At 39.4% G+C, this 22,703-nt stretch overlaps 1 protein-coding gene across 4 annotated transcripts in view; it reads right to left on the bottom strand.

The window, feature by feature from the left end:
- tll1 (tolloid-like 1) overlaps positions 1-22,703 on the bottom strand; it is a 351,180-nt gene that overhangs the window by 31,528 nt on the left and 296,949 nt on the right. For all 4 annotated transcript variants that reach the window (XM_051929770.1, XM_051929768.1, XM_028804997.2 and 1 more), the window contains 2 exons: positions 19,179-19,304; positions 10,551-10,678 (listed from right to left, as the gene is read on the bottom strand). In XM_051929770.1, the coding sequence (XP_051785730.1) occupies positions 10,551-10,678; positions 19,179-19,304 (254 nt within the window). The remainder of the gene's footprint in view (positions 1-10,550; positions 10,679-19,178; positions 19,305-22,703) is intronic.

The following is a 22,703-nucleotide window of genomic DNA, read 5'->3' as shown; positions in this document are numbered from 1 at the left end:
CACCCGTGTGAATTTAGTGAATTTCCCATTGGGATTAATAAAGTATCTATCTATCTATCTATCTATCTATCTATCTATCTATCTATCTATCTATCTATCTATCTATCTATCTATCTATCTATCTATCTATCTATCTATCTATCTATCTATCTATCTATCTATCTATCTATCTATCTATCTATCTATCTATCTATCTATCTATCTATCTATCTATCTATCACCCCCTTCACTCTGCTCATGAGACTTCTAATACTGCTGACCTCTCCGGGCATTTCTATCCCCCCATACAGTTCACAGGCACCAAAACGGCATTTCAGGTTTGTCTGTCTCTTACAAGAACCAATTTGAGCGGTAATCGGGCTAAGGATGGAAAAGGTTATACAGAAGCATAACTGTTTTTCTCTTTTTTCTATCAGCCTAGAAGAAGACGACCATCCAGGGGACCACTGACATCACCCTAAGTCCCATATTTCCCTCTGGGATAGTACAGTGTAACAAATACCAAAAAATATTTATTCTCATCCTTTCTGGTCTCTTACCCTTAAAGAGTGTTGTAAGACAAAAGGGAGATATAAATTGGTTTTAATTTTTTAACCGTCTTGGTGGCAGCCCAACCTAGTGTTGCTCAGGCTGGTGTGTGAGGACACATGTGACGTAGGTAACAGATGACTGACAGGTAGCAGTTGTGTGTGAGTCAGGAGGTATCGGCCAAGTATGAAAGGAAGTATAAAAGGAATTTGGGTTGTTGCAAAGAGGAGGAGGAAGAAAACAGTCAAATGGAGAAGGAATCTGAAAGTGATCACTGGTTCGACTTGAAGGGTAAACTGTTGAGGATGTGTGGATGAGTTGCTGCAGCACCGTACCGCTGACTAAAAAAGCAGGATGGAGGGCTAGAGGATCTCTGGGAGATGGCTGCACTTTCATTGTCTGTGGAACTAGAAAGGCAGAGCCGGCGAGAGAGCAAGGAAGGCAATGTGGTGTGGTGAGCTAGGGGAAGGGCACCCTGGGGAGCTGTAGTAACCAAATAGAAGTGTCAGCTTCATGGACCGCAGGGACTGGACATAATGGCAATTCACATATGTGGGTACTGAGGGGACAGATCTTGGGATCTTCGTCTTGGGGACAATTATGGATTCTGATCAGGGTCAGGAAAAGGATTACAGGAAATCCATGTGTGTGTGGATTCTACCTTTCCAATTGCCCCATGTTTGCTTACTCCTTTGCCTCTGGTTTGACTCAGTCATGACTATCAATGGCTTCAGGGTTAAGGACAGGATGGCAGCTGCCGCCAACCCAGGCTATTGTAAGGAGCCACGAAGAAGGAAGCCCTTGTTATTCATGGACTTGTTGAGGAGCTAAACACATTTGTGTTACCACAGCTTATGCTTCACTTCAAATTGAAGCTAACATAATTAAACATTGTACCCCGTGGTGCACCAATCCTTTTCACAACTGAGACGAATCCAAAATTGAGTTCTTTGGTAATGCAGACGAGCGATATATTTATAGGTGCAGCAATTAAGGTTTTAAGGAATAGGAAAATCCCTTCAACCGTTAAATATGGTGAAGGTTCCATAATGTCATGGAGCTGTTTTACTGCCTCTGATACAAAAGGCCTTGAACTTATTAAAGGAAGTTATGAAGTCAGGGGATTACCAACATATCTGGAAGTGAAATCTGCTACCTCCCTAGCGAGACAAACCTAGATCTGGGTTTAAGGTCAGGGGTCCTCCAGCAGAACAATGACCCAAGACATACAATCAAAACCACAAAAGAACGGTTAAAGAGGCATAAATGGACAGTTTTAAACTGGCCAGCAATGAGTCATCATCTCAACCAAACTCAAAACTTTTGGAAAGAGCTGAAATCTGCAGTTGGTAAAAGGCATCCTTATTACATTCATGAACTTAAACACATTGCGGTTGAAGAGTGGGAGAAAGTACCAGCAAACAGAAGAAAGAGAATTATAGAGGGCTACAAGAAACATTTGCAGGCTGTCATCACTGCCAACCATTGTAGAACCAAATGTAATGAAGGGTGTCATACCAGGTCATATTTTGGATTTTATTCTCAGAAAGTACATCAAAGTTGCACTGACACTTTTTTAGTTGTATATCTTTGACCATCCTATTAAAATATTATGACGATATAAAGGTGGTATATTTTCAATTATTTCTCAAAATATTGTCCATAACATATCTAAAATGTAAGGGTGCCACAACAATATTGACCGCAACTGTACTTTCTGGGAATTCCGAGCTGTGGCTTCTACTGCTCTGCTGAACTTTCTGTTGCCGAGCCAGCAGCTTATCAGATGCATGCGGTGGCAATTACATTTGGTGGCACATAAGCAGAAAATAATCGAAATCAGTGACGAAGTCTGTATAGCATTATTGATAGCTGCATCTAGTTTGTCTGCATCAAAATTAATTTACTTTATTCATAAGTAATAAATGGAAGTCGCTAAATGAAAATTAATTAAAATTCAGTTGAAAATGAAAATGTTGGCTTTTATGTGCTCATTCATATCTTTAGGAGTGCCTTAACTTGAGACTATTGCCTGTTTTGTGGTCCAACATATGTTAGATTTTCCAAGTTCACATATTCTTTCATTTACTGAACCAAATTAATATAATTTTAGGGTTGCCTATCCTAGGATACCAGTCTTGCTCACACACTCAGTCAACCTTAAACAAACTTATTTTGGGATGTGGGGTCAAGACCAGAGTGCTCAGAGGAAAAAAAACATGGGAATGGAATGGAAACTGAGACTGAGATTATTTTATTTTATCCTTATACATTTCAATATTTTTCTTTAGCTGTGAACTGCAGTAGACAGGTAGTAGTGAAATGGGGGTATCTTGTGTGGATTCTGTTTAAGCAGTGAGGTAAGAACTCTTCACAACACGCAAATCTCGCAAATCCTCCTTCTGACTCAACTTGATGTTATTTTGGTAGAATTAAGTAGATAGGACTGGCGAGCTTTGTTGGGATGAATGGCCTGCTCTCGTCTAGATTGTTCTGTTTTTCTGAAGTTTAATAGCTAATTAAATAGCAAATTTTACCTTTAACTCTTATTAGTTGTCTATAACAACAACTTGTTAACAGGGGGTCAGCACGTCCTGATCTCTGGTCAGTGTGTCTTTCTCAGCCAAGACAAATATCCACCAAAGAAGGAAATTTCTATAAACTCTTTCATACCACTCGTTCAGAAAATCACTGAATGGCTAACAAACATGGAAACATTTTGCTAGAACACATAAAGAAAAATATGGTGGGAAAACAAAAATAAGTATAGAACAACACATGTAGGATGATAAAACCTGATTTAGGTGACAACATTAATCAATGTGGTAATGTCAGTTTTTGAGAACAATGGAGGAGTGTCTTTTGATGCCATTATGGAAGTGCTGAATATGAAAGAATTTCCGACAAAAGGAACAAGATTTTCAGAAAACAAGCAGAAAAGAAGAATAGACATTCATAATTTGATTCAATATAAAATTCTTTTTGTTTGGAATAATTATCTATATCTGTGATGATCTGGCACATTATCCAGAGTTTGATCCTACCTTACTAGCTGGGACAGGCTTTGGCAACCCCATGTGACCCTGGTCTGGATTAAGTGGGACAGAAAATGACATATACAATCTACATACAATTGACTGACATCACATCCAGGATTGATTCCTGCCTGACATGTTATGTTATGGGGATAAAGCACATTTGGAAAAATAGTCAAATGAACACCAAATAGTCATACATACAGTGCATACATTCTAAAAAACGATTAATACAATTCAAAATGGGTGGGAACTTGCGATCATTCATCCTAAATTATTTTAATGATGTCTATTGAGCTGTCTTAGAACTATTGGAGGATGGTCATGAAAGCATTGACAGAATGTGCTCATTGAAGATGGAGGAACCGCAGCAACAAAAAGGATGTGACATCAGTGCTTCAGGTGTGCCATCATGATGCATTTTCTTGTTATTTGTAGTAGTGGCAGAAGTTCTAGAAATGGCTTTGCTGTAAAAGGAGATTTAATTTTGGGTCGGTTCAAACTAAAGGTTGATGATTTTTTTCAAAACCTTGCTTGTTCTAATCTTTCTTCTTCTTTTGGCTGCTCCTGTTAGGGGTCTCCACAGTGGATCATCTTGTTTCCATTTGTTCCTGTTCTCTACATCTTGCTCTGTCACTTCCACCACCTGCATGTCCTCTCTCACCACATCCATAAATAAACCTTCTATTAGGCCTTCCTCTTGTCTTGCCTGGCAGCTCTATCTTTAACATCCTTCTCCCAATATACCCAGCATCTCTCTTCTGAACATGTCTAAACCAACACAATCTTGCCTCTCTGACTGTGTCTCCCAACCCTGAGATGACCCTCTAATTTACTCAGTTCTGATCCTGTCCATCCTTGTCACACCTAGTGCAAATCTTAACATCTTTAACTCTGCCACCCCCAGGTTTGTCTCCTGCTTTGTGGTCAGTGCCACCGTCTCCAAACCATATAACATAGCTTGTCTCACTACCATCCTGTACACCTTCCCTTTCACTCTTGCTGATAACCTTCTGTCACAAATCACTCCTGACACTCTTCTCCACCCATTCCACCCTGCCTGCACGCTCTTTTTCACCTCTCTTCCACAATCCCCATTACTCTGTATTGTTGATCCCAAGTTTTTAAACTCATCCACCTTCACCAACTCTACTCCCTCCATCCTCACCATTCCACTGACCTTAGTCTCATTTACACACATGTATTCTGTCTTGGTGGTCCTACTGACCTTCATTCCTCTCCTCCCTAGAGCATATCTCCACCTCTCCAGGGTCTCCTCAACCTGCTCCCTACTCTCGCTACAGATCACAATGTCATCAGCAAACCCACAATTGTGAATGTGAAATTGTTAAAATTGCCCTGATGCCTTGCATGCTGCTCTCTGACACGTGTAAGTCATCATGTTAGTTTTTGTTTTTGCTTTGTGGAATTCTTATATGTGATTATTATAAGTCTTTGATATGTAGAGCTTTGATCAAGAAGCTATTACAAATAATTTTGTTTGTTGGGGTTGCAAGACAGTATATGCAGTATTTTAATTCCAGATGCTGAGTACTTGTGGGCTTAATCCAGACTCTCAGGATTAACTGCGAGAAGGATTCACCCAAAGATAGCTGATTATTTTATAAACAAATATGCTATGTTTTCCAGTAGTAGCTTTTTTAAATAACAGTCTTGCCCTTCCAGCAAGCAAGGACATGTGCTGTTTGTGCTCTGTAACAATGAGTTCATAGGAAAAATGTGTACATTCCATCACCTCATTGAGCGCCGTGCTATATTCATAAGCCAATGTTTGTGGGAGAACAAAAGACAAATAATTTAATGCAATACCATAAGCAACAATTTATAGACAGGTTAATAACTAACAGATCATGCGTCACTTTTAAGCATAGGTCTTGGCCAAATTCTTCTAGATGAAAGGGCCTTTTAATAACTTTCAGGGTCCCTAAAATGCTGCTTGTTTTCAAAACTACAAATGTCTCATTCAGAGACAGTTCATAACTGCTTAGGCTTCACTGATATTGTGAGATTCTAATTGTGAGCGGCCAATTGTTTTATTTTATCCTTATACATTTCATTATTTTTCTTTATCTGGGAACTGCAGTAGATATACAGTAGTGAAATGGGGTTATCTTGTGTGGAGTCTGCTTAAGCAGTGAAGTAAGAACTTCACACAACACTCAAATCTCGCAAATACTCCTTCTGACTCGACTCGATGTTATTTTGGAAGAATTAAGTGGATAGGAGTGGCGAACTTTGTTGGGCTGAATGGCCTGCTCTTCTTTAGGTTGTTCTAATGTTCTGTAGCTCCTCTACATGCTGCAAGTTTAATAGCTAATTAAACAGCAAATTTTACCTTCATCTATCATAGATAGATATCATCTATCTATCATCTTATCTGTCTATAACAACCAGTTGTTAACAAGGGGTCAGCACGTCCTGTTCTCTGATCACTGTGTTTTTCTAAGCCAAGACATATTTCCACCAAAGAAGGAAATGTCTATAAACTTATACCACTCATTCAGAAAATCACTGAACGGCTAACCAAACATTTTGCTAGAACACATAAAGAAGAAAATGGGAAAACAAAAAAAAGTACAGCATACAACATGCAAGATGGTAAAATCTGATTTAGGTGACAACATTAATCAATGTGGTAATGTCAGTTTTTGAGAACAATGGAGGTGTGTCTTTGATGCCATTATGGAAATGCTGAATATGAAAGAATTTCAGACAAAAGGGACAAGAGTTTTAACAAGTTGTTAACAAGGGGTCAGCACGTCCTGATCTCTGGTCTGTCTGTCTTTCTAAGCCAAGACATACAGTGATCCCCCGCTGTATCGCGGTTCAGCTATCGCGCCCCCGCTATATCGCCGAAAAATTCAATAAGTACATTCTACCTGTAGTGTACTTTGTAGCCAATTCATAACAAAGCATACGGTTTTCAGCAGTCACTACGGTAGACAAAGAGTTTCGCGTTACAGTACTCAGATGATTTCTTACAAGTCCCGTTATTGGCTGAAAGAGGAGACTCAACCAATCAGAGCGGGATATTCATTCTCTTGGGCTCTGATTGGCTGCTGCTAAAGTAGTGTAATCTCGAAAGAATAGCAAGCGTGGGACCCCGGCACATCTCAGTTCTCTGCATATTTCGTACCTTGCTTGTGGTCCGATTGTTGTGAGCAAACTTTTTGTGAACTTTTTGTTTTGTTTTAAGCCCTACGATGCCTCCCAAGTTTCCTGCATCTTCTAAGAAGGGAAGGAAAGCATTACACGGACGTCGCTCGCCATTACGGCTTGAATGAATCAACAGTACGCTACAGTATTATTACTATACTAGTCATTTAGCCCGTTACAATAACGGGCGCTAGAACAGTAGTGCATAAACATTAGTAGGAACAGTCTATATTAAATGGCAAGGGACTTTGACCTCATTCTTTTTGTTGGTCGTATTTTTCTTTCTTTCAGCCTTTCTTTTGTTGATGTTTACTTGCTGAGCTGATCGTTCTTCGTGGGCTGCCGCCGTGTATTGTGTGTCTAATTTTCTGTGACAGTAATACTGTCTTGTACGGCTCTATTCAATAAGGGCGCACACAAAAAGGTGAGCTTCAAAAGGGCGACCTCAATTGAGCGCGGCGAATAAAGGCGTTCGTAGATAATTTAGTTCAAATGGCTCTGGAATATGTGAAGAGCAACAAAGGTGCAGATCTTTATTTACGCGCGCCTTTATTCGCTGCGCCCAATTGAGTTCGCCCTTTTGAGGCTCGCCTTTTTGTGCGCGCCCTTATTGAAGGATGCCTGTGCGCGCCCTTATTGAAGGATACTGTCTTGTACGTCCGCTGGCTTGTACGTCGGTAATATGCCTTTAACTTTCTCTGGCGGTAATACAGGCGTGCGCGTCGGTAATATGCCTTTAATCTCCTCTGACAGTAATACTGGCTTGTATGTGGCTGTAATATGCGTCACTGTATTGTGTACCTTTAATTTCCTCTCGCAGTAATACTGGTTTGTATTTCCGTAAAACGCCTCTAACTTTCTCTGACAGTAATATCGCGAGTTGCACCGTGCCCCGCGCATGCGCACTTCATCAGAAGACACCCACACACGGACACCTGGTCGCACATAGGGATTTTATATATATAGATTATTATTATTATTATGTTACTCATATCCTTAGCCCGACATCCACATATCATATGTGTTTACAAAGTGTGTTTTAATAAGTTTACATGTGTTTAAAGAGTGTGGGAGGGGTATTTTAAGGCTTAAACTATAAAAAAAATGTTTATTTAAATGGTCTTTCTATATCGCAGATTTTCACCTGTCGCTGATGGGTCTGGAACGTAACTTCCACGATAGGCGGAGGATCATTGTAATTCCACCAAAGAAGGAAATGTCTATAAACTCTTCCATACCACTCACTATGAGTACTGATTTTTAAATATTAAAATTACAGGCTATGATAATAATAGTAATAATTTGATTTGGCTGAATTCAGTAGTCTATCACTGACAACACTTATTGCTTGTGTTGGTCGTAAGTACTGAAACATTCGGCAGCAGAGGACTGCAGTAATGCTTTTATTTAAACAAAGCATTAAAAACAGCGACGGTGCAGCCTTGTCTTTGATACATGACAGAGTGGAGGTTTTGAATACTTGTTGAAAAGATTTATTTTTCTGTTTATAGGGTATTTACTTTTTGGAATAATGAGAAGATCAATGTTAATTTTTAGCATATCAGACAAAGAGGTAAATTAAAATGAAACAGTAAACATGACAACATGACTGTACTTCTACGCTTTGAATGCATTGCTAAAGACTAATTTATCTCAAGCTATAATTATTTCCTAAATTAGCTTTCATTAAAAACAAGTGTTAACGAGTGTTAACACTTGGCCAGTATCATTCTCCTCTGTTTACTACTTGATGACACTTTTCAGCAGTCCTGGCATACCAGAATTTATATATAATCTACTTCTCATTTGAAAAACTGATGTAGTTCATTGAGTAGGTGGTGATATTGTGTTTTCTGCATACATTGGCATGGACGCTGTAAACAGGAATAAAGGGTCAGTGTTTAAAGATGGTCATTATATTTCAATTTCATTGAATTTTGTGATTATATAGGACTAGTTATCTTTTTCAGGGACATGAATTAATTGTATATTATTATGATGTATTGAGCATCTTTTAGAATCATCACTGTAGACTGCCGCTTAGGCTGACATGTCAAGTACAAATTCACCTTTATAAGTGGCCTAGAGCAACATACAGACTCACCGTCATCCCGTGTCATCATGTCAACACAATCTTATCATTACAACATTTTTCAGCCATTGCTGTGGGCCCCAACTTTAAGATTGGGGAGGCAATTCGACCAACGCCACCACATGGACAGCACCTATGCCAATCGCCGCCTCTTCATTAAATGTCTACAGACTCTTCCAAAACAAACCTCCATTCCTAAATATCTTATACTAGGAATGCATCAACCTAACGGGCACACTTGTTCAATTAAATAGGCAGCTACTGACATCAAATATTTGATTTAATTCATTTAAGTCTGGTTTATTTTTGCACAGCATTTTTCAAAGGCTTAGACTGCTATAACAAGTTCCCAGGTAAGTACAACTATAAACTTTACAAATTATTAATTACACTGGAAATACTTTAGTTTAAGTACTGCAAAAATGCATCGTTTAATTAACAATTATTATATAACAAGACAGTAAGAAGCACTTCCTTTGGTCAAAATAACATTTACAACGCATCAATTATGTGTTCACTTACCTCTAAAATATGGCCTACCAAAATGGTTTCTCTTGATATTGCATATTTGAATATAAGATCTGTGAATTCTTCATACTGATAATTAATTTTACAATCATGTCAATAGGCCACACTGCACGAAGGTGATTAATCACTCTACTCAGGTCAGGTCAGGTTGGGGAGCATGCACTGGTACAGCACGTTGCTGCACCCACCACACGACAAAACAGCTCGAGATCCTAGTTGACAACCCCCCAGGCAGCCACACAGTCCAGTCCCACCCTATGGAAATGACCTTCTATCTGCCGCAGCCAGGTGTTACGTGGGTGTCCCCTTGGCCTGGTCCAGCTGCTCAAGTCCTCAACAATGACGATCCTGTGAGCTGGATCACCCTCGGGAAATGTCAACACATTGCCGTAGTGCCGTAACTGAGGCTCCCTCACAATTTAGGTAATGCACCTCATTTAGGACTTTATGCTCGTTCAACACAAAGTCAAACCAGTGGTACTCAAGGACTCTCCGAAGAGACACAGCACTGAAGAAGACCAGTCTTTGTCTCAGGTCACTGGATAGCATTCATGTCTCACTACCATATTGCACCATATAACCACTTTACTGATGCTTTCTAAATGTTATTAAGACCAAAAGAAGCCTTTGTTAAGGTTATCTTACATAAAAGTATACGAGTAATGCAGGCATTTTTGTAGTATTTAAGCTAAAGTGTTACCATTGCATTTGATGCTGAAGTGTTTGGCAGTCCGTGTTTTACTCTAAAAGTTCAAAAACTGTTTAATGTCATTAAAGGTTCCGTTAAACAGGAAAGAAGTGCTTGCATTCCCTTCTTAGATACAAAGACACTTTTCCCTTCTATAGTATTATCATTTCTTTTTTGAAACTAGATGATATTCAGTGGACACCGGAGTACAGTCAAGCAGTCAGTCCAGTCTCATTTGCCCTGGATTGTGTGCGGAGGCACTCGGAGCCTGTAAGTCACTGAAGTGTGCCACACAAAAAAAGGACTGAATCGGAATGAACTTTTCTAGATAGATAAACTGTTGACATGACTCTGCTTAAAAGGTGCAACAATCTGAGCCATGTTTTGACTTACTGCTCGGTGAGTAACTCCCAGCATCTGGCATACTGTATATTATGTGTGCAATAAACAATTATTTGTTTGTCTGGTAAATCCCATCATTTGATCATGCAGAAATACTCACTAATTTAACTCGATGCCCAGGTGTAGCCGTGATTTCCCATGTGCATTCTTTTCGGCTTGGATACTTGTCTGGCCAGTTGGGACTGGTAATCATTCCACTTGAACTATGCACTTTATGTTCACATTCAGCTGCGGAAAGAAGATAAGATTGTATATTTCTTGTTCATCTATAAAAAGGCACTATATGAAATGCTACAGTAGGGGTCTTAACAGAAGGGTTTATATTTACTGCATGATTTTGTAATCTTTCCTTTATACTTCAGTTCAGTATTACAAATAGATAAATATATAATTAATTATATTTCCTAATAAGTGTTCCTCATTATTTGAATAGTGTTAGATATTTTGAAGGCTGCAAATTGAAGTTTTCATAATTTCCAAAGAATTTGATAAGCATATAGGCGTTTAAGACACACACAAAAAAATTGACAGATATTAACAGTTAAGCAAACTGATGTAGCAAAGATTACACTGGTCATCAACAAAACAGAGTTAATTTACTTTATAGTTAGCTCAGACATGGATATTGGAGTTGCCTAATGAATAAAGAAGACCGAAGTACAAAGGTACACCAAAAAAGCAAACACCTAACCCTCTGTAGCTGTCATAAAAGGTCTGACAATTAAATTTATGAATGTCGCGCCTACGTTGGCCGCACTGTACATACAGCTTGGGAAGGTTTCATAACTTTGGCATATCAGTGTCTCACAGCTGTGTTCGTATCCACGTGTAGTGGTGTCTTGCTGAGTGGCATTCATTATTGTTGTTGCTTGTTTTTGTGTACTGTCACGAGAATGTCGGAGCTTGCGTTAGAACAGCGAACAAACACCAGCTCACACCGCACCATTTGTGAGGGAGTTTTTAGCCAGTGTGGTGGGCGGCTGGAAGGCTGTGCCCAGCCGGGACGCCTAGAAGAGCTGGGAGAGGGACTATACCTCTCCCGGACCACAAGAGGGCAGCCGCCTTGGCTTCTATTGGGGTCACGGGAATTGAGCATGGAAGCTCAACCCTATAGGGGCCTGTGGCCACCGCCAGGAGGCACCAGGACAATTATGAAGCCCTGGACATCAGCAATTCCACCACTCCCAGAGGTGCTGGCAAAAGGATTACCGGGGACACCCAGAGTGCTTCCGGGTGCTCATGCGAAACTTACGCCTCACCAGGAAATGACGTAGGAAGCTCGTCAGAGGGCACCTGGAGCACGTCCAGATGGACATAAAAGGGACAGCCACCCTCCAATTGTCAGCCAGAGTCAAGTGGAAGTGGACGAAGCTTGGAGGAGAGGAGCGGAGGCGGTGAAGGAAGACAGGACTTGTGAGAAGCCCGGATTGAGGGTGTGTGGTGCAGGGGCACTGGGTTGTGTGCAGGACTGATTAAACTGTAAATAGTATAAATAAATGTGTTGTGGGTTTGAACATTGGTGTCTGCCTGTCTGTGCCAGGGCTGGTTTTCCACACCAGTAAACAAATAACTGTAGTGGAACAGCATCCTTACTCACCTGATCTGGCCCTCAATGACGTTTTTCTTTACCCGAGATAAAGGAAATATTGAAAGGATGACATTTTGATGACATTCAGGACATATAATACGACAGCAGCTCTGATGGCCATTCCAGAAAAAGAGTTCAAAAATTGCTTTGAAGGGTGGGCTAGGCGATGGCGTTGGTGCATAGCTTCCCAAGGGGAATACTTCAAAAGTGACTGTAGTGATATTCAGCAATGAGGTATGCAGCACTTTTCTAGGATGAGTTTGCAAACTTAATTGTCAGACTTCGTACAGAGCTGCTTCCTGGAGACCTTTGGGCAGCAGGGCCGTCTTAACGTATGGGCACGCTGGGCAGTTGCCCAGGGGCTCTACGAGCATAGGAGCCCCTTGCTAATCTACTGTATGTATTTTGTGACTTGCTGAGTGGTTCTGTAGGTAGGAGCCCCAGTACACTGCTTTGCCTGGGGGCCTATAATGCTGTTAAGTCTGTCCTGTTGGGCAGAGTGCATCGCTGAACTCCAGCTACTTTAATTAATGACATTCAGGTAATACCCTATGCCATCTGCCTTACACTGAGACAACTCAAATGAATTTGTTTTGAGGTAAATACATGTCGTTATATTACTTTGAGTGGCCTTGGTCTGAACCTCAGCATGTTTCCTGGGCAAACTTTAGGTTGAAAGATCCTATTAGGTTGTCTTCTGAACAAAATACATGAATGGTGAAAGAATTTCTGTAGTACACAACCCATCTCAGAGCAATGAGAAAAGACAAAGCAAAGCCCAAATCAGGCCAAAGACATTCTGAGTGCTCACAAGCCCCTCATGATTTCAACAGCAAACGGGACAGATCACATCTCAGAAACAATGACATCAACACGTTTAAACACCAGAAGTTAAGGGGATTTACCAATTAGATACAGCGCTGAGGACTGAATGGACTGTTGTAACAACTAGAGCTAGCAGATGACAAGAAAAAATATGGGAAATAAGTTACAGTTCCTGTGTGCTTTCAATTTAGTTGTTATCTAGTGTGGCATGCGGCTGGGACGCCCCTGCAGCATATGTTCCGGGGGAGCAAGAATGGGAGACCCAATACCTCCCCCTTGATGCTAGATGGCAGCCTCCCTGGGTTGCAGCGGTGCCTCGGACTCCCGCAGGGCTTCATGGGGGTCGGAGTTTGGTGCAGCCCTGTTGGGTTCCGCAGGCGCCGCCAGGGGGTGCTGCAGCAGGAGCTACTAGACCCTTCTGGGAACTAGTTTCGCCAAACCCAGAAGTGCAGCCGAATGTTGGCAACCAAACACCTGGAGCACTTTCAGGTGCCTAATAAAAGGAACCAACAACCACCACTCAGTGTCCAGAGTCGGAAGTAGGAGGAGGACAAAGCTTAGAGGAGGAGTGGTGGTGCCGAAAGAGAGGAGTGTGGTGTGCTTATTGGTGTTCTTGTACAATTGGGACCAGCGTTGTGCCTGTGGGGATTACGGGGAAGACGTACCCAACAGGTGAAGAACAATAAAAGTGTATTTATTTTATACATGCCTCCCGTGTCCATCTATGTCGGGTTGATGCCTATATAGCACCTTTTGTTACACTAGCTAACATAATTGTGGGATTCTAAGCTTTATTTTATAACTTCAATGCAATGCATATTAAATCCCACTTTGGTTTTTGTGTCTCCCATAGAAGATGTTGATTTGGCCGTACCACATGCATTTTTCAGATTCCAGGTTGTGATTGCTTAGACGGAGTTAAATTTACAGTAAAATCATGTAAAGTTTGCTTAATCTCCTAATCCTAACACAAACCTTCAAACAACTAATGTTTAGAAGGGAGGATAAGACATGACTGAAGATGAAAGCAATATCTGTTACAACTCATCAAAACACTCTCTTTCTTTTTTTTAAATTAACAATAAAGATCACAAAGTAAATTATAAAACTTCACATTCCATCTGAAGAAACTATGAAAGAGGTACCATGTCCGGGGTTGGTTCATACCTCATACCTGGCACTGCCAATATAAGCTTAAAAGTGAAAAGGTGGGTATATTACTGTAATCTGTATTTTATTTAAAAATCTATGACTCTAAAAGTGTCAGGAAGAGTGAGATCAAAATTTAGATTAAAAAATGAAAACACATGCAAAATGCTGCAATATATGGACTAACTAATGTGAACATATGCAAAATGACATAATGTTTATTCAACAGATATATCCAACTATTAAATCAGTGTAATATGCCACAGAATTCATAATCAATTGCTGCAGTAAATTGGATTCAAAAGGGATGCGGTGGATGTTCTGAGAACCACCAACGACTGTCTTCCTTATGTGATTCTGAGGGAAACTACAGTACTATGCACTGAAGTATTTAGTTTCTGTTTGAAAAGGTGGGAACCACTAAAAAAATAATAATGAAACAAATTTGTCAACACTAATGGTTGAATAAATAAAATATTTCTTTGCATTGCAATGTTCTTCTGTGCCTAGTATCAATACAACTACAAATTTATTAAAAACTAGACATTAAGCCCATTACAATAACGGGCGCTAGAACAGTAGTTGTTAAACATTAGTAGGAACAGTCTATATTAAATGGCAAGGGACCTTTTACCTCATTAAATTTTTTCCGTAAAATGCCAGTAATTTTCTCTGACAGTAATACTGGCTTTACTGTCCGTAATATGCGTTTAATTTTCTGTCACAACAATGGGCAATCAGCAGATTCTCCCCAGCAACTGATGTAATGTGCGCGAAAATAAATCCACTTTTAAAAGTCATCGTATTGTAATATCCTGAAAATTCGTATATTTAGGAAAACCCCTTCAACGATTGACACTTTACCGGGCCAAGCTTCTTAGTCGCAAATGTGACATCCTCAGAGTGAACACTTGCACAACAATGGGGAAGCTGGTCTCAGTGTCTCAGTACCCGATTGGATTTTTCGTGTTTTATGTTTTAGGTCTTACCTCATTTACCAAAATCCGATTGGATCGGCCGTGCGATATTTTATAGGTCCCGCCCTCTCTGTCTTGTGTGATGCGTCAGGCGGCCTTTGAAGCATCTGCTTTGAAAGCATCACACCGTGCCCCGCGCATGCGCACTTCACCAGAAGGCACACACACACACACACATACGGACACTGGACGCAGCAAGGGGTTTTATTAAAGAGGATAACAAATTATCAGAATTACGCAAGTATTTAGACCCTTTACTGCAGCACTTGCAATTTGGCTCAGGTGCATCACATCCCATTCTATTGATCATTGAGATTTTCAGAGTCCACCACCCGTAATCAATTCAAACAATTTCACGTGATTACGTTAGACATACACCCACCTAAGGAAGGTCCCATAGCTAACAATGTTAATGTGAGCAAAAACCAAGGGATGAGTCTCAAGGAATTGTCTGCAAAGCATAGAGATAGGATCGTGTAAAGCAAGAGTTCTCAAACTTTTTTCAGCCGCAGACCCCTTTACCAAAAACTTTTAAAACCGTCGACCCCCTAGTCATTTACTTTACTTACTCAAATTAATAAATTTGTACAGTACTCGATATTAAATATTTCACTAGATATCAAACTTTTCATTTTAATCACTTGTAATTAATGATTGAAAAAGATAAAAGGACTACGGAATATGGCATTATCTTGCGCAACATTTAATATCGAAACCTGCACTAACAAAAATTAAAGCAAAAAAATATGTTTTACATTTTTAACATTTATGAAATAAATATGTAAATTCAAAATAAGTACAAATATTGAAATTACTTTATTAAACATAAAAATAAAGTGAGAAAATCAACATATTCAGAATTAAACAAAAATAGTCCAAGCTGTACTGTCTGCATTTCTTTTTTGGTTCAGTCATATTATTATCTGAAGAAATAAAAACTTTTATTAACAAACAATTTCAACAGCCCCTGTGATAAAAAAAAAATCTTAATTAGGTACCTATTGGAATCATAGATATTTTGAAGTAACAAACAACCAGCAGTAGGAAGGGGGTCTATTTTTGCTGTTGCTGACCCCCAATTTTTTTATTGAAGCTATCGACCCCTAGAAAGTTCAAATCGACCCCACATTGAAAGTTCCCAATAGCACAATTGCCTTCATAATTCTTAAATGGAAGACATTTGGAACAACCACAACTATCCCTAGAGCTAGCCATTTGGCCAAAATGAGCAACTGTGGGAAAAGGGTCATGGCTAGAGGTGTCCAAGAATCTGATGGCCACTCAGGCAGAGACTTCCAGAAGGACAACCATCACTGTAACACTCTACCGAGTTGGGCTTTATGACAGAGAGGTCATCAGTTAAACACACATGAAATCCAGCTTGGAGGTTTTAAAAAGGCACCTAAAGGACTCTCAGATGGTGAGAAACAAGATTCCCTGGTCTGATGAAAACTGAGATTAGCGACACGTCTTGAGGAAACCAGGCCCCGCTCACCACCTGTGTGATACTACGCCGACAGTGAAGTATGGTAGTTGCAGTATCATACTGTGGGGTTGTTTTTCAGTGGCAGGAACTAGGAGACTAGTCAGGGTTGAGGGAAAGCTAAACGAAACAAAGTACAAAGATATCATTAATGAAAACCTGCTCCAGAGTGCTTCGGACCTTAAACTGGGCTGAATGCTCCCCCTCTTACAGAACAATGGCCCTAAGCACAAAGCAAAGACAACACAGGAGTGGCTTTGGATCACCTCTGGGAATGTCCTTGAATTGCCCAGCAAGAGCCCAACCAAACATCTTCAAGATTCAAGAGTGTATTCGTTATACAGATACAATGTGCTGTGAAATGAAAAGCTGCTCTTTTCCAAAATTGCGCAAAACAAAAACAGATGCACAATAGAATAAACAGTAACATTGAGAGCAAGATAATAAAAATTAACTAAATTAAATAAAATGAATTAAATTAAATTACACTAGATTACAATTAGGTTAAAATCTGAAATCTGAAACATTAAAAACAGTACAAATTACAAAGTGGCTGTGCAATATGTTAACGTGAGTTTTAGGTTTGAATGTTTGTTGCCGTGTCTATCTTCAGGATTCTGATGGCCTGAGGGTTAAAGCTCCTCTTGAGTCTCTCTGTCTTTGCCTTTAGGATACGCTGCTACTTGCCTGAGTTGAGCAGGCTGAAAGGTCTGTTGCTGGGGTGTTTAGAGTCCCTAAATATTTTAATTGCCCTGGTCCTGCAGATCAGATGAATGCGTCACTCTCTACAGGGCTTTGTGATCTCGGACTGAGCAATTCCCAAATCATGATGTGCAGCTCCATGTAAGGATGCTCTCTGTGTTGCCAGTGTAAAAAGTTTTCAAAGTAGGTGGGGAGACCTTGAATTTCTTTGAATATTTCTCTGGAGAGACCTGTAAATAGCTGTTCACTGATGGTCTCCATTCAACCTGACGGAGCTTGAGAGGATCTGCAGAGAAGAAATGCAGAACATTTCCAAATCCAGGGATGTGAAACTTGTTGCGGCAGACCCAAGAAGACTCCATGCCGGAATTGCCACCAATGTGGCTTCAACTTATTACTAAGAATAGGGTAGGAATACTTACGTCAATGAGATTTCAGTTTTCTATTTTTGATAAATTTGAAAGAAATATTCAACTCCTGTTTTCACTTTGTCATTCTGTGGTATTGAGTGTTGCTTGATGAAGGAAAAACTGGATTTGAATGATTTAAGCGTAAGGCTGAAACATAATAAAATGTCTAAAAAGTAAAGGGGTCTGAACACTTTCTGAATTCACTGTACATATTTGAAGCCTCTTCAGGTTTCATCCTCCTAAGTAATTTTTAAAGAACGTTTCCAATCACATATTTTAACAACTAAATACAGTGGTGGGAGCTTCTTATGTGTTGGTGGCACGGTAGCACACTGGATCGTGCTAATGCATCAAAACTCCACGGACATGGGATTGAAGCTTGACTTGGGTCATGTTTGCATTGTTTTCCTCCAGGTAATTTGGTTTCCCTACCACTCCCAAAGACGCCCATACTTAGTTTATTTGCAATTACAAATTGGTCATGTGTTGATAAATGTCTACATAGCCAATGTGGATGATAGAGACTTCATCCAAAACTTTTGTGCATCCATTCCTAACTTGAACACTTGAACACACAATTATAATGCCTGGATACTTTACTTGTGGTTTAAATCCAGACCTGGACAGGTCTTCATCTACATGGGTGATAACATCTAACGCTGCAAAAATAATTGCACAGTTTGTAATTGATAATAACTTATCAGACCCATGGAGATTTCTAAACCCATACCCAAGACCATATTGCTTCTTCTCACCAGTACATCACTGTTACTCAAGAACTGATTATTTTTTTATAGGTAACAATTTTTTTCCCATAATCAAATCTTGAAAGTACGACACTATTATTATGTCCGACCATGTCCCTCTGATCATGGAGCTCAAATCACTATGCCCCACATTCTCATCTCGCAGCTGGCCTCTTAACACCCTGCTATTAGGTGATAAGAACTGTACAGAATTTATATTCAAGCAAATTGATTTTTTTAAGAGACAAATACATCCTCAGAGGTCTCTGCAGGAATACTCTGGGGAACTCTGAAGGCATTTTAAAAGAACAGATTATCTCATATCCCTCCCACAAAAATGAACCAGGAACCAAGAAACCCTCAGAGTTAATCGGTGAAATTATCATAATAGATCAAGAACATGCCAGATCCCCAAATGAGGCACTTTTTACAAATTGATTGTGTGTTCATCATCCAGTCGATTAAATGGCATTTCACGAATTCATGAACACTAATAGAGAATAAGGGGGTGTGCATTTAAGACTTGAACCAGGAAGCGTTTCTTAACACAAAGAGTTGTGGCAAACTAGAACAAACTACTGAGATGTAGTTGAAGTAGGAACTTTTCATGCTAAACAAACATTTGATGATATATTTGGATAACTTTGCCAAAAGGTTAGTTGGTGATATTATGTTTACTATTAATCACATAAAAAACTTAACACTTTTCACAATTATTTAGTGGTATATAGTTTTGTCAGCAAAATGAAGTATCACATCAAATAAACAATGAGTATTTATATACCCAGCTTAATGATCATCATACACTGACAAAATTGGTGTTCCGCTCAAAAAAGACATTCACATACCTTCTTTACAGTCATGCTTGTTTTCATGTAGCACAAATCCATGGCGGCACTGACACACATAACTTCCTAGAGTGTTGATGCATTCATGAAGACAGCCACCATTGTCCTTGGAACATTCATCCTTGTCTGTGGATAGTGCAAGAGATTTACAACATGCCAACTTAAAATGGTTCATTTCCTAACCAAACAGAAACAAAGAAGTAAAAAAGCTAGTGTTTTTTGTCAAGAAAAGGATACTATGGAATAAAGAGAGGCTAACACCTGTATCCTTTCACATTTCATAGTTTACAGTCATTGATATTACACTTGGTATTCAAAAAAAGAATTCCGGGATTTCAATGTTCATTATATTGAAAAACTCAATATATGTGACAATTGAAAGAAAAATATGCAACCTCTGTATCACAGTGACTTTGGATACTGTATTATTCATATTATAAGGTTTATGTCTTACAAAATGTTCTCAAACATATGATGATATTGTGGATGATGTCAGAACTCATGTGTTCAGAAGGAAAACATAAAAGAACCATGTAAAAGTTTTAAGTTATTGTGCCTAAGAATCAGGCAAGTAATGGTACAATACATCTATTGCTGCAGATTACGCTCTCTGTGTGGGGTCCCTTTTAAGAGGTTCAGATCATGGGGATACCATAATTGGATGGGTTTCTATCTATCTATCTATCTATCTATCTATCTATCTATCTATCTATCTATCTATCTATCTATCTATCTATCTATCTATCTATCTATCTATCTATCTATCTATCTATCTATCTATCTATCTATCTATCTATCTATCTATCTATCTATCTATCTATCTATCTATCTATCTATCTACCTTATATACTCGTGTTTAAGTTCTCCCGCACATAAGTCGGAGCTTGATTTTACAGTATAATTTCTAGTATTTTATAATGTCGGTCATATAAGTCAAATGCGAAAAACTCTCGCTATTGATCCAAGAGATTATGATATGCTACCTCCCACCAGAGAGAGTAACCACGGAGCATACTGCCTTTTTTTTTCTATGTATTGTGCCTACGTGACCATACAGTAATACCTGAACTATTCCGAAGCGACGTTTGCACTGTTTTGTGTTGTTTGTATCTCACACCCTCATACATCTTTGTTGTAAGAGCATCCCTTATTTACAATGGAGTGTTCGATCAGAAGAAAATATGAAGCTGGTTTTAAACTAAAAGTCATTGAAGTGGCAGAAGAAATTGGTAACTGTGCTGCTACAACAAAATTCAATGTGTCTGAGAAACTGATCAGAGATTGGAGGAGGCAAGAAGATGTACAAAAAAAAAAAATTAAGTGTCACATTTTTGAATTGGCGTATAAGTTGGGGTCTGATTTTATGATTGATTTTTCAGGTTTCAAGACCTGACTTATACACGAGTACATACTCTATCTATCTATCTATCTATCTATCTATCTATCTATCTATCTATCTATCTATCTATCTATCTATCTATCTATCTATCTATCTATCTATCTATCTATCTATCTATCTATCTATCTATCTATCTATCATCGAACCCATCCAACCTTTGCAGCTGTCCATATATAAATCATTATATTCATTCTGCTTTTCCCTGAGAGGGCCACAGCATCAACAAGTAGTGCTGGAGAATCCTCAGAGAGATATAATTTCTCCAACATGTCTAAGGTTTGCCCTTCTGTCTTCTCTAGGTTGGCTATGGCTGGTACATTTACCACAAGAGGCACCTGGGCGTCCTAACTACATGCCTAAACAATTTCAATTAGCTTCCCCTGAAGCAGAGAAGTCTATATCCTCCTTGTACAGAAACCTCATTTCAGCCTCTTGAACGTGTGCTCTCATTTGTTTGGTCACCACAAATAATGCTTTTTCATAGTGGAGACGAGGGTGTAGAGAGAAAAGTACCCCTAGCTTAAGCACTGACTTAATTCTTCATCTTGAAATAACATGAAGGTCTGCTAACATGAAGAACTGTGTAGGTGTCTTGATTGCCTATACCACTAGAGGGGATTTAGTCCATGAGAATCCACCACATAAATAGGCCATGGTACAGGTCAATTCTTTGTTTATGGAACAGTCTTGCTTGTATTACAAAACAGTCTTAATAAAATAAAAAGAGGAAAAACAAAGGAAAAAAAAATAACTTCATTTTCAACAAGTCAGCACCCCTTCATATTTCACTTTAGAAGATCTAACTGATTTATTCTACTGAATGAAATGGACCAATAGCCTAGCCTTGAAGCACTCCTAAAATAGGACCTTAAATTGTTTAAAGCCTGGGTGTGTAAAAATAATTAGTATTATAGATACTATAGTATCTGCGGTGGGTTGGCACCCTGCCCGGGATTGGTTCCTGCCTTGTGCCCTGTGTTGGCTGGGATTGGCTCCAGCAGACCCCTGTGACCCTGTGTTCAGATTCAGCGGGTTGGAAAATGGATGGATGGATGGATATTATAGTATTATTAGTATTATAATAGTATAAAATAATTCATAGTTGCAGTGTTTGTTGCTGTGGTGGCACACTTTTTGTAACTAAAAACATCGCAAGGCACACCACTATTCTACTAATCACAAAAACATTACATCTCATACACGTCCTCAACTGTCTGAAGGGGCGGGACTACCGGAGAACTACACGGCACTTAGTGAGCACTTTGAGGGCATCTCCCAGATTCTTCATCCCTTTGCCTGCACCTGTTTGCCTCAGAGACATCTTGTATGCCCACTATCCACCGGCCCTGTGAGACTCGCTGGTGACCACACACCAGACTCTACCAACCAGTAGATGCGTCTGAAAGTGCTGTGTCTGCAACATAACAATTGTGAAGCTGCTTTTATGCCAGCATCTCCACGTAGTCCTGTACTCTTCAGACTGGTTTTGAATACTAGAGGACCTTATCCCTCTCAGGTTCAGACGCGGGTGTGCTACACTACTATTTCCATGGCACACCTGGGTAGCTGTCACACTGGTTGAAAAACACTGAATTAGTGAGTTGGACCAACATAGAGAGTGAACGTATGTACCGAAAAAATGATGCACCACACTTGTGCAGAAAGAAACTATTGTTTGGTTGTTTGGAACACTAAGACAGGAGCTCATAGTGCCGGTGCTGTACCGAGGTATGACATTCAAGTTTGAGCTATAATCCAAATGTTGCATAAAAGACAACCGACTTATGTTTTGTATGTAAAGAGATTTTACATTTTGAAATCCCGGAAATCTTTTTCAACCCCAGTATATATTTTTGTTCTACTTTACCTTAAGATCTACTGATATGCTAGAGATTTGAAGCTTTTTCTTTAATATTATACATTGCAACAATTAGCTCATCCAAGAACTCATGTCCTTTCATAAGTAACACAGATACTACCATACTTCATGACTACCTGGTAGAAATCATGAATACAAGATCATGTTAAGCTCAGTTTAATAAATTTCACTTTTTTAATTGCAGATGATGTAAAGTATTTTTTTCATGAACAATGCTTGCTGTAATAAATCTGGACACTTTAAAACA

This window comes from Erpetoichthys calabaricus, chromosome 7 (genome assembly GCF_900747795.2).
Source record: "Erpetoichthys calabaricus chromosome 7, fErpCal1.3, whole genome shotgun sequence".
NCBI classification, from domain to species: Eukaryota; Metazoa; Chordata; class Cladistia; order Polypteriformes; family Polypteridae; genus Erpetoichthys; species Erpetoichthys calabaricus.
Note: the sequence above shows the minus strand (reverse complement) of the source record. Positions and strands in the feature narration are given on the sequence as shown.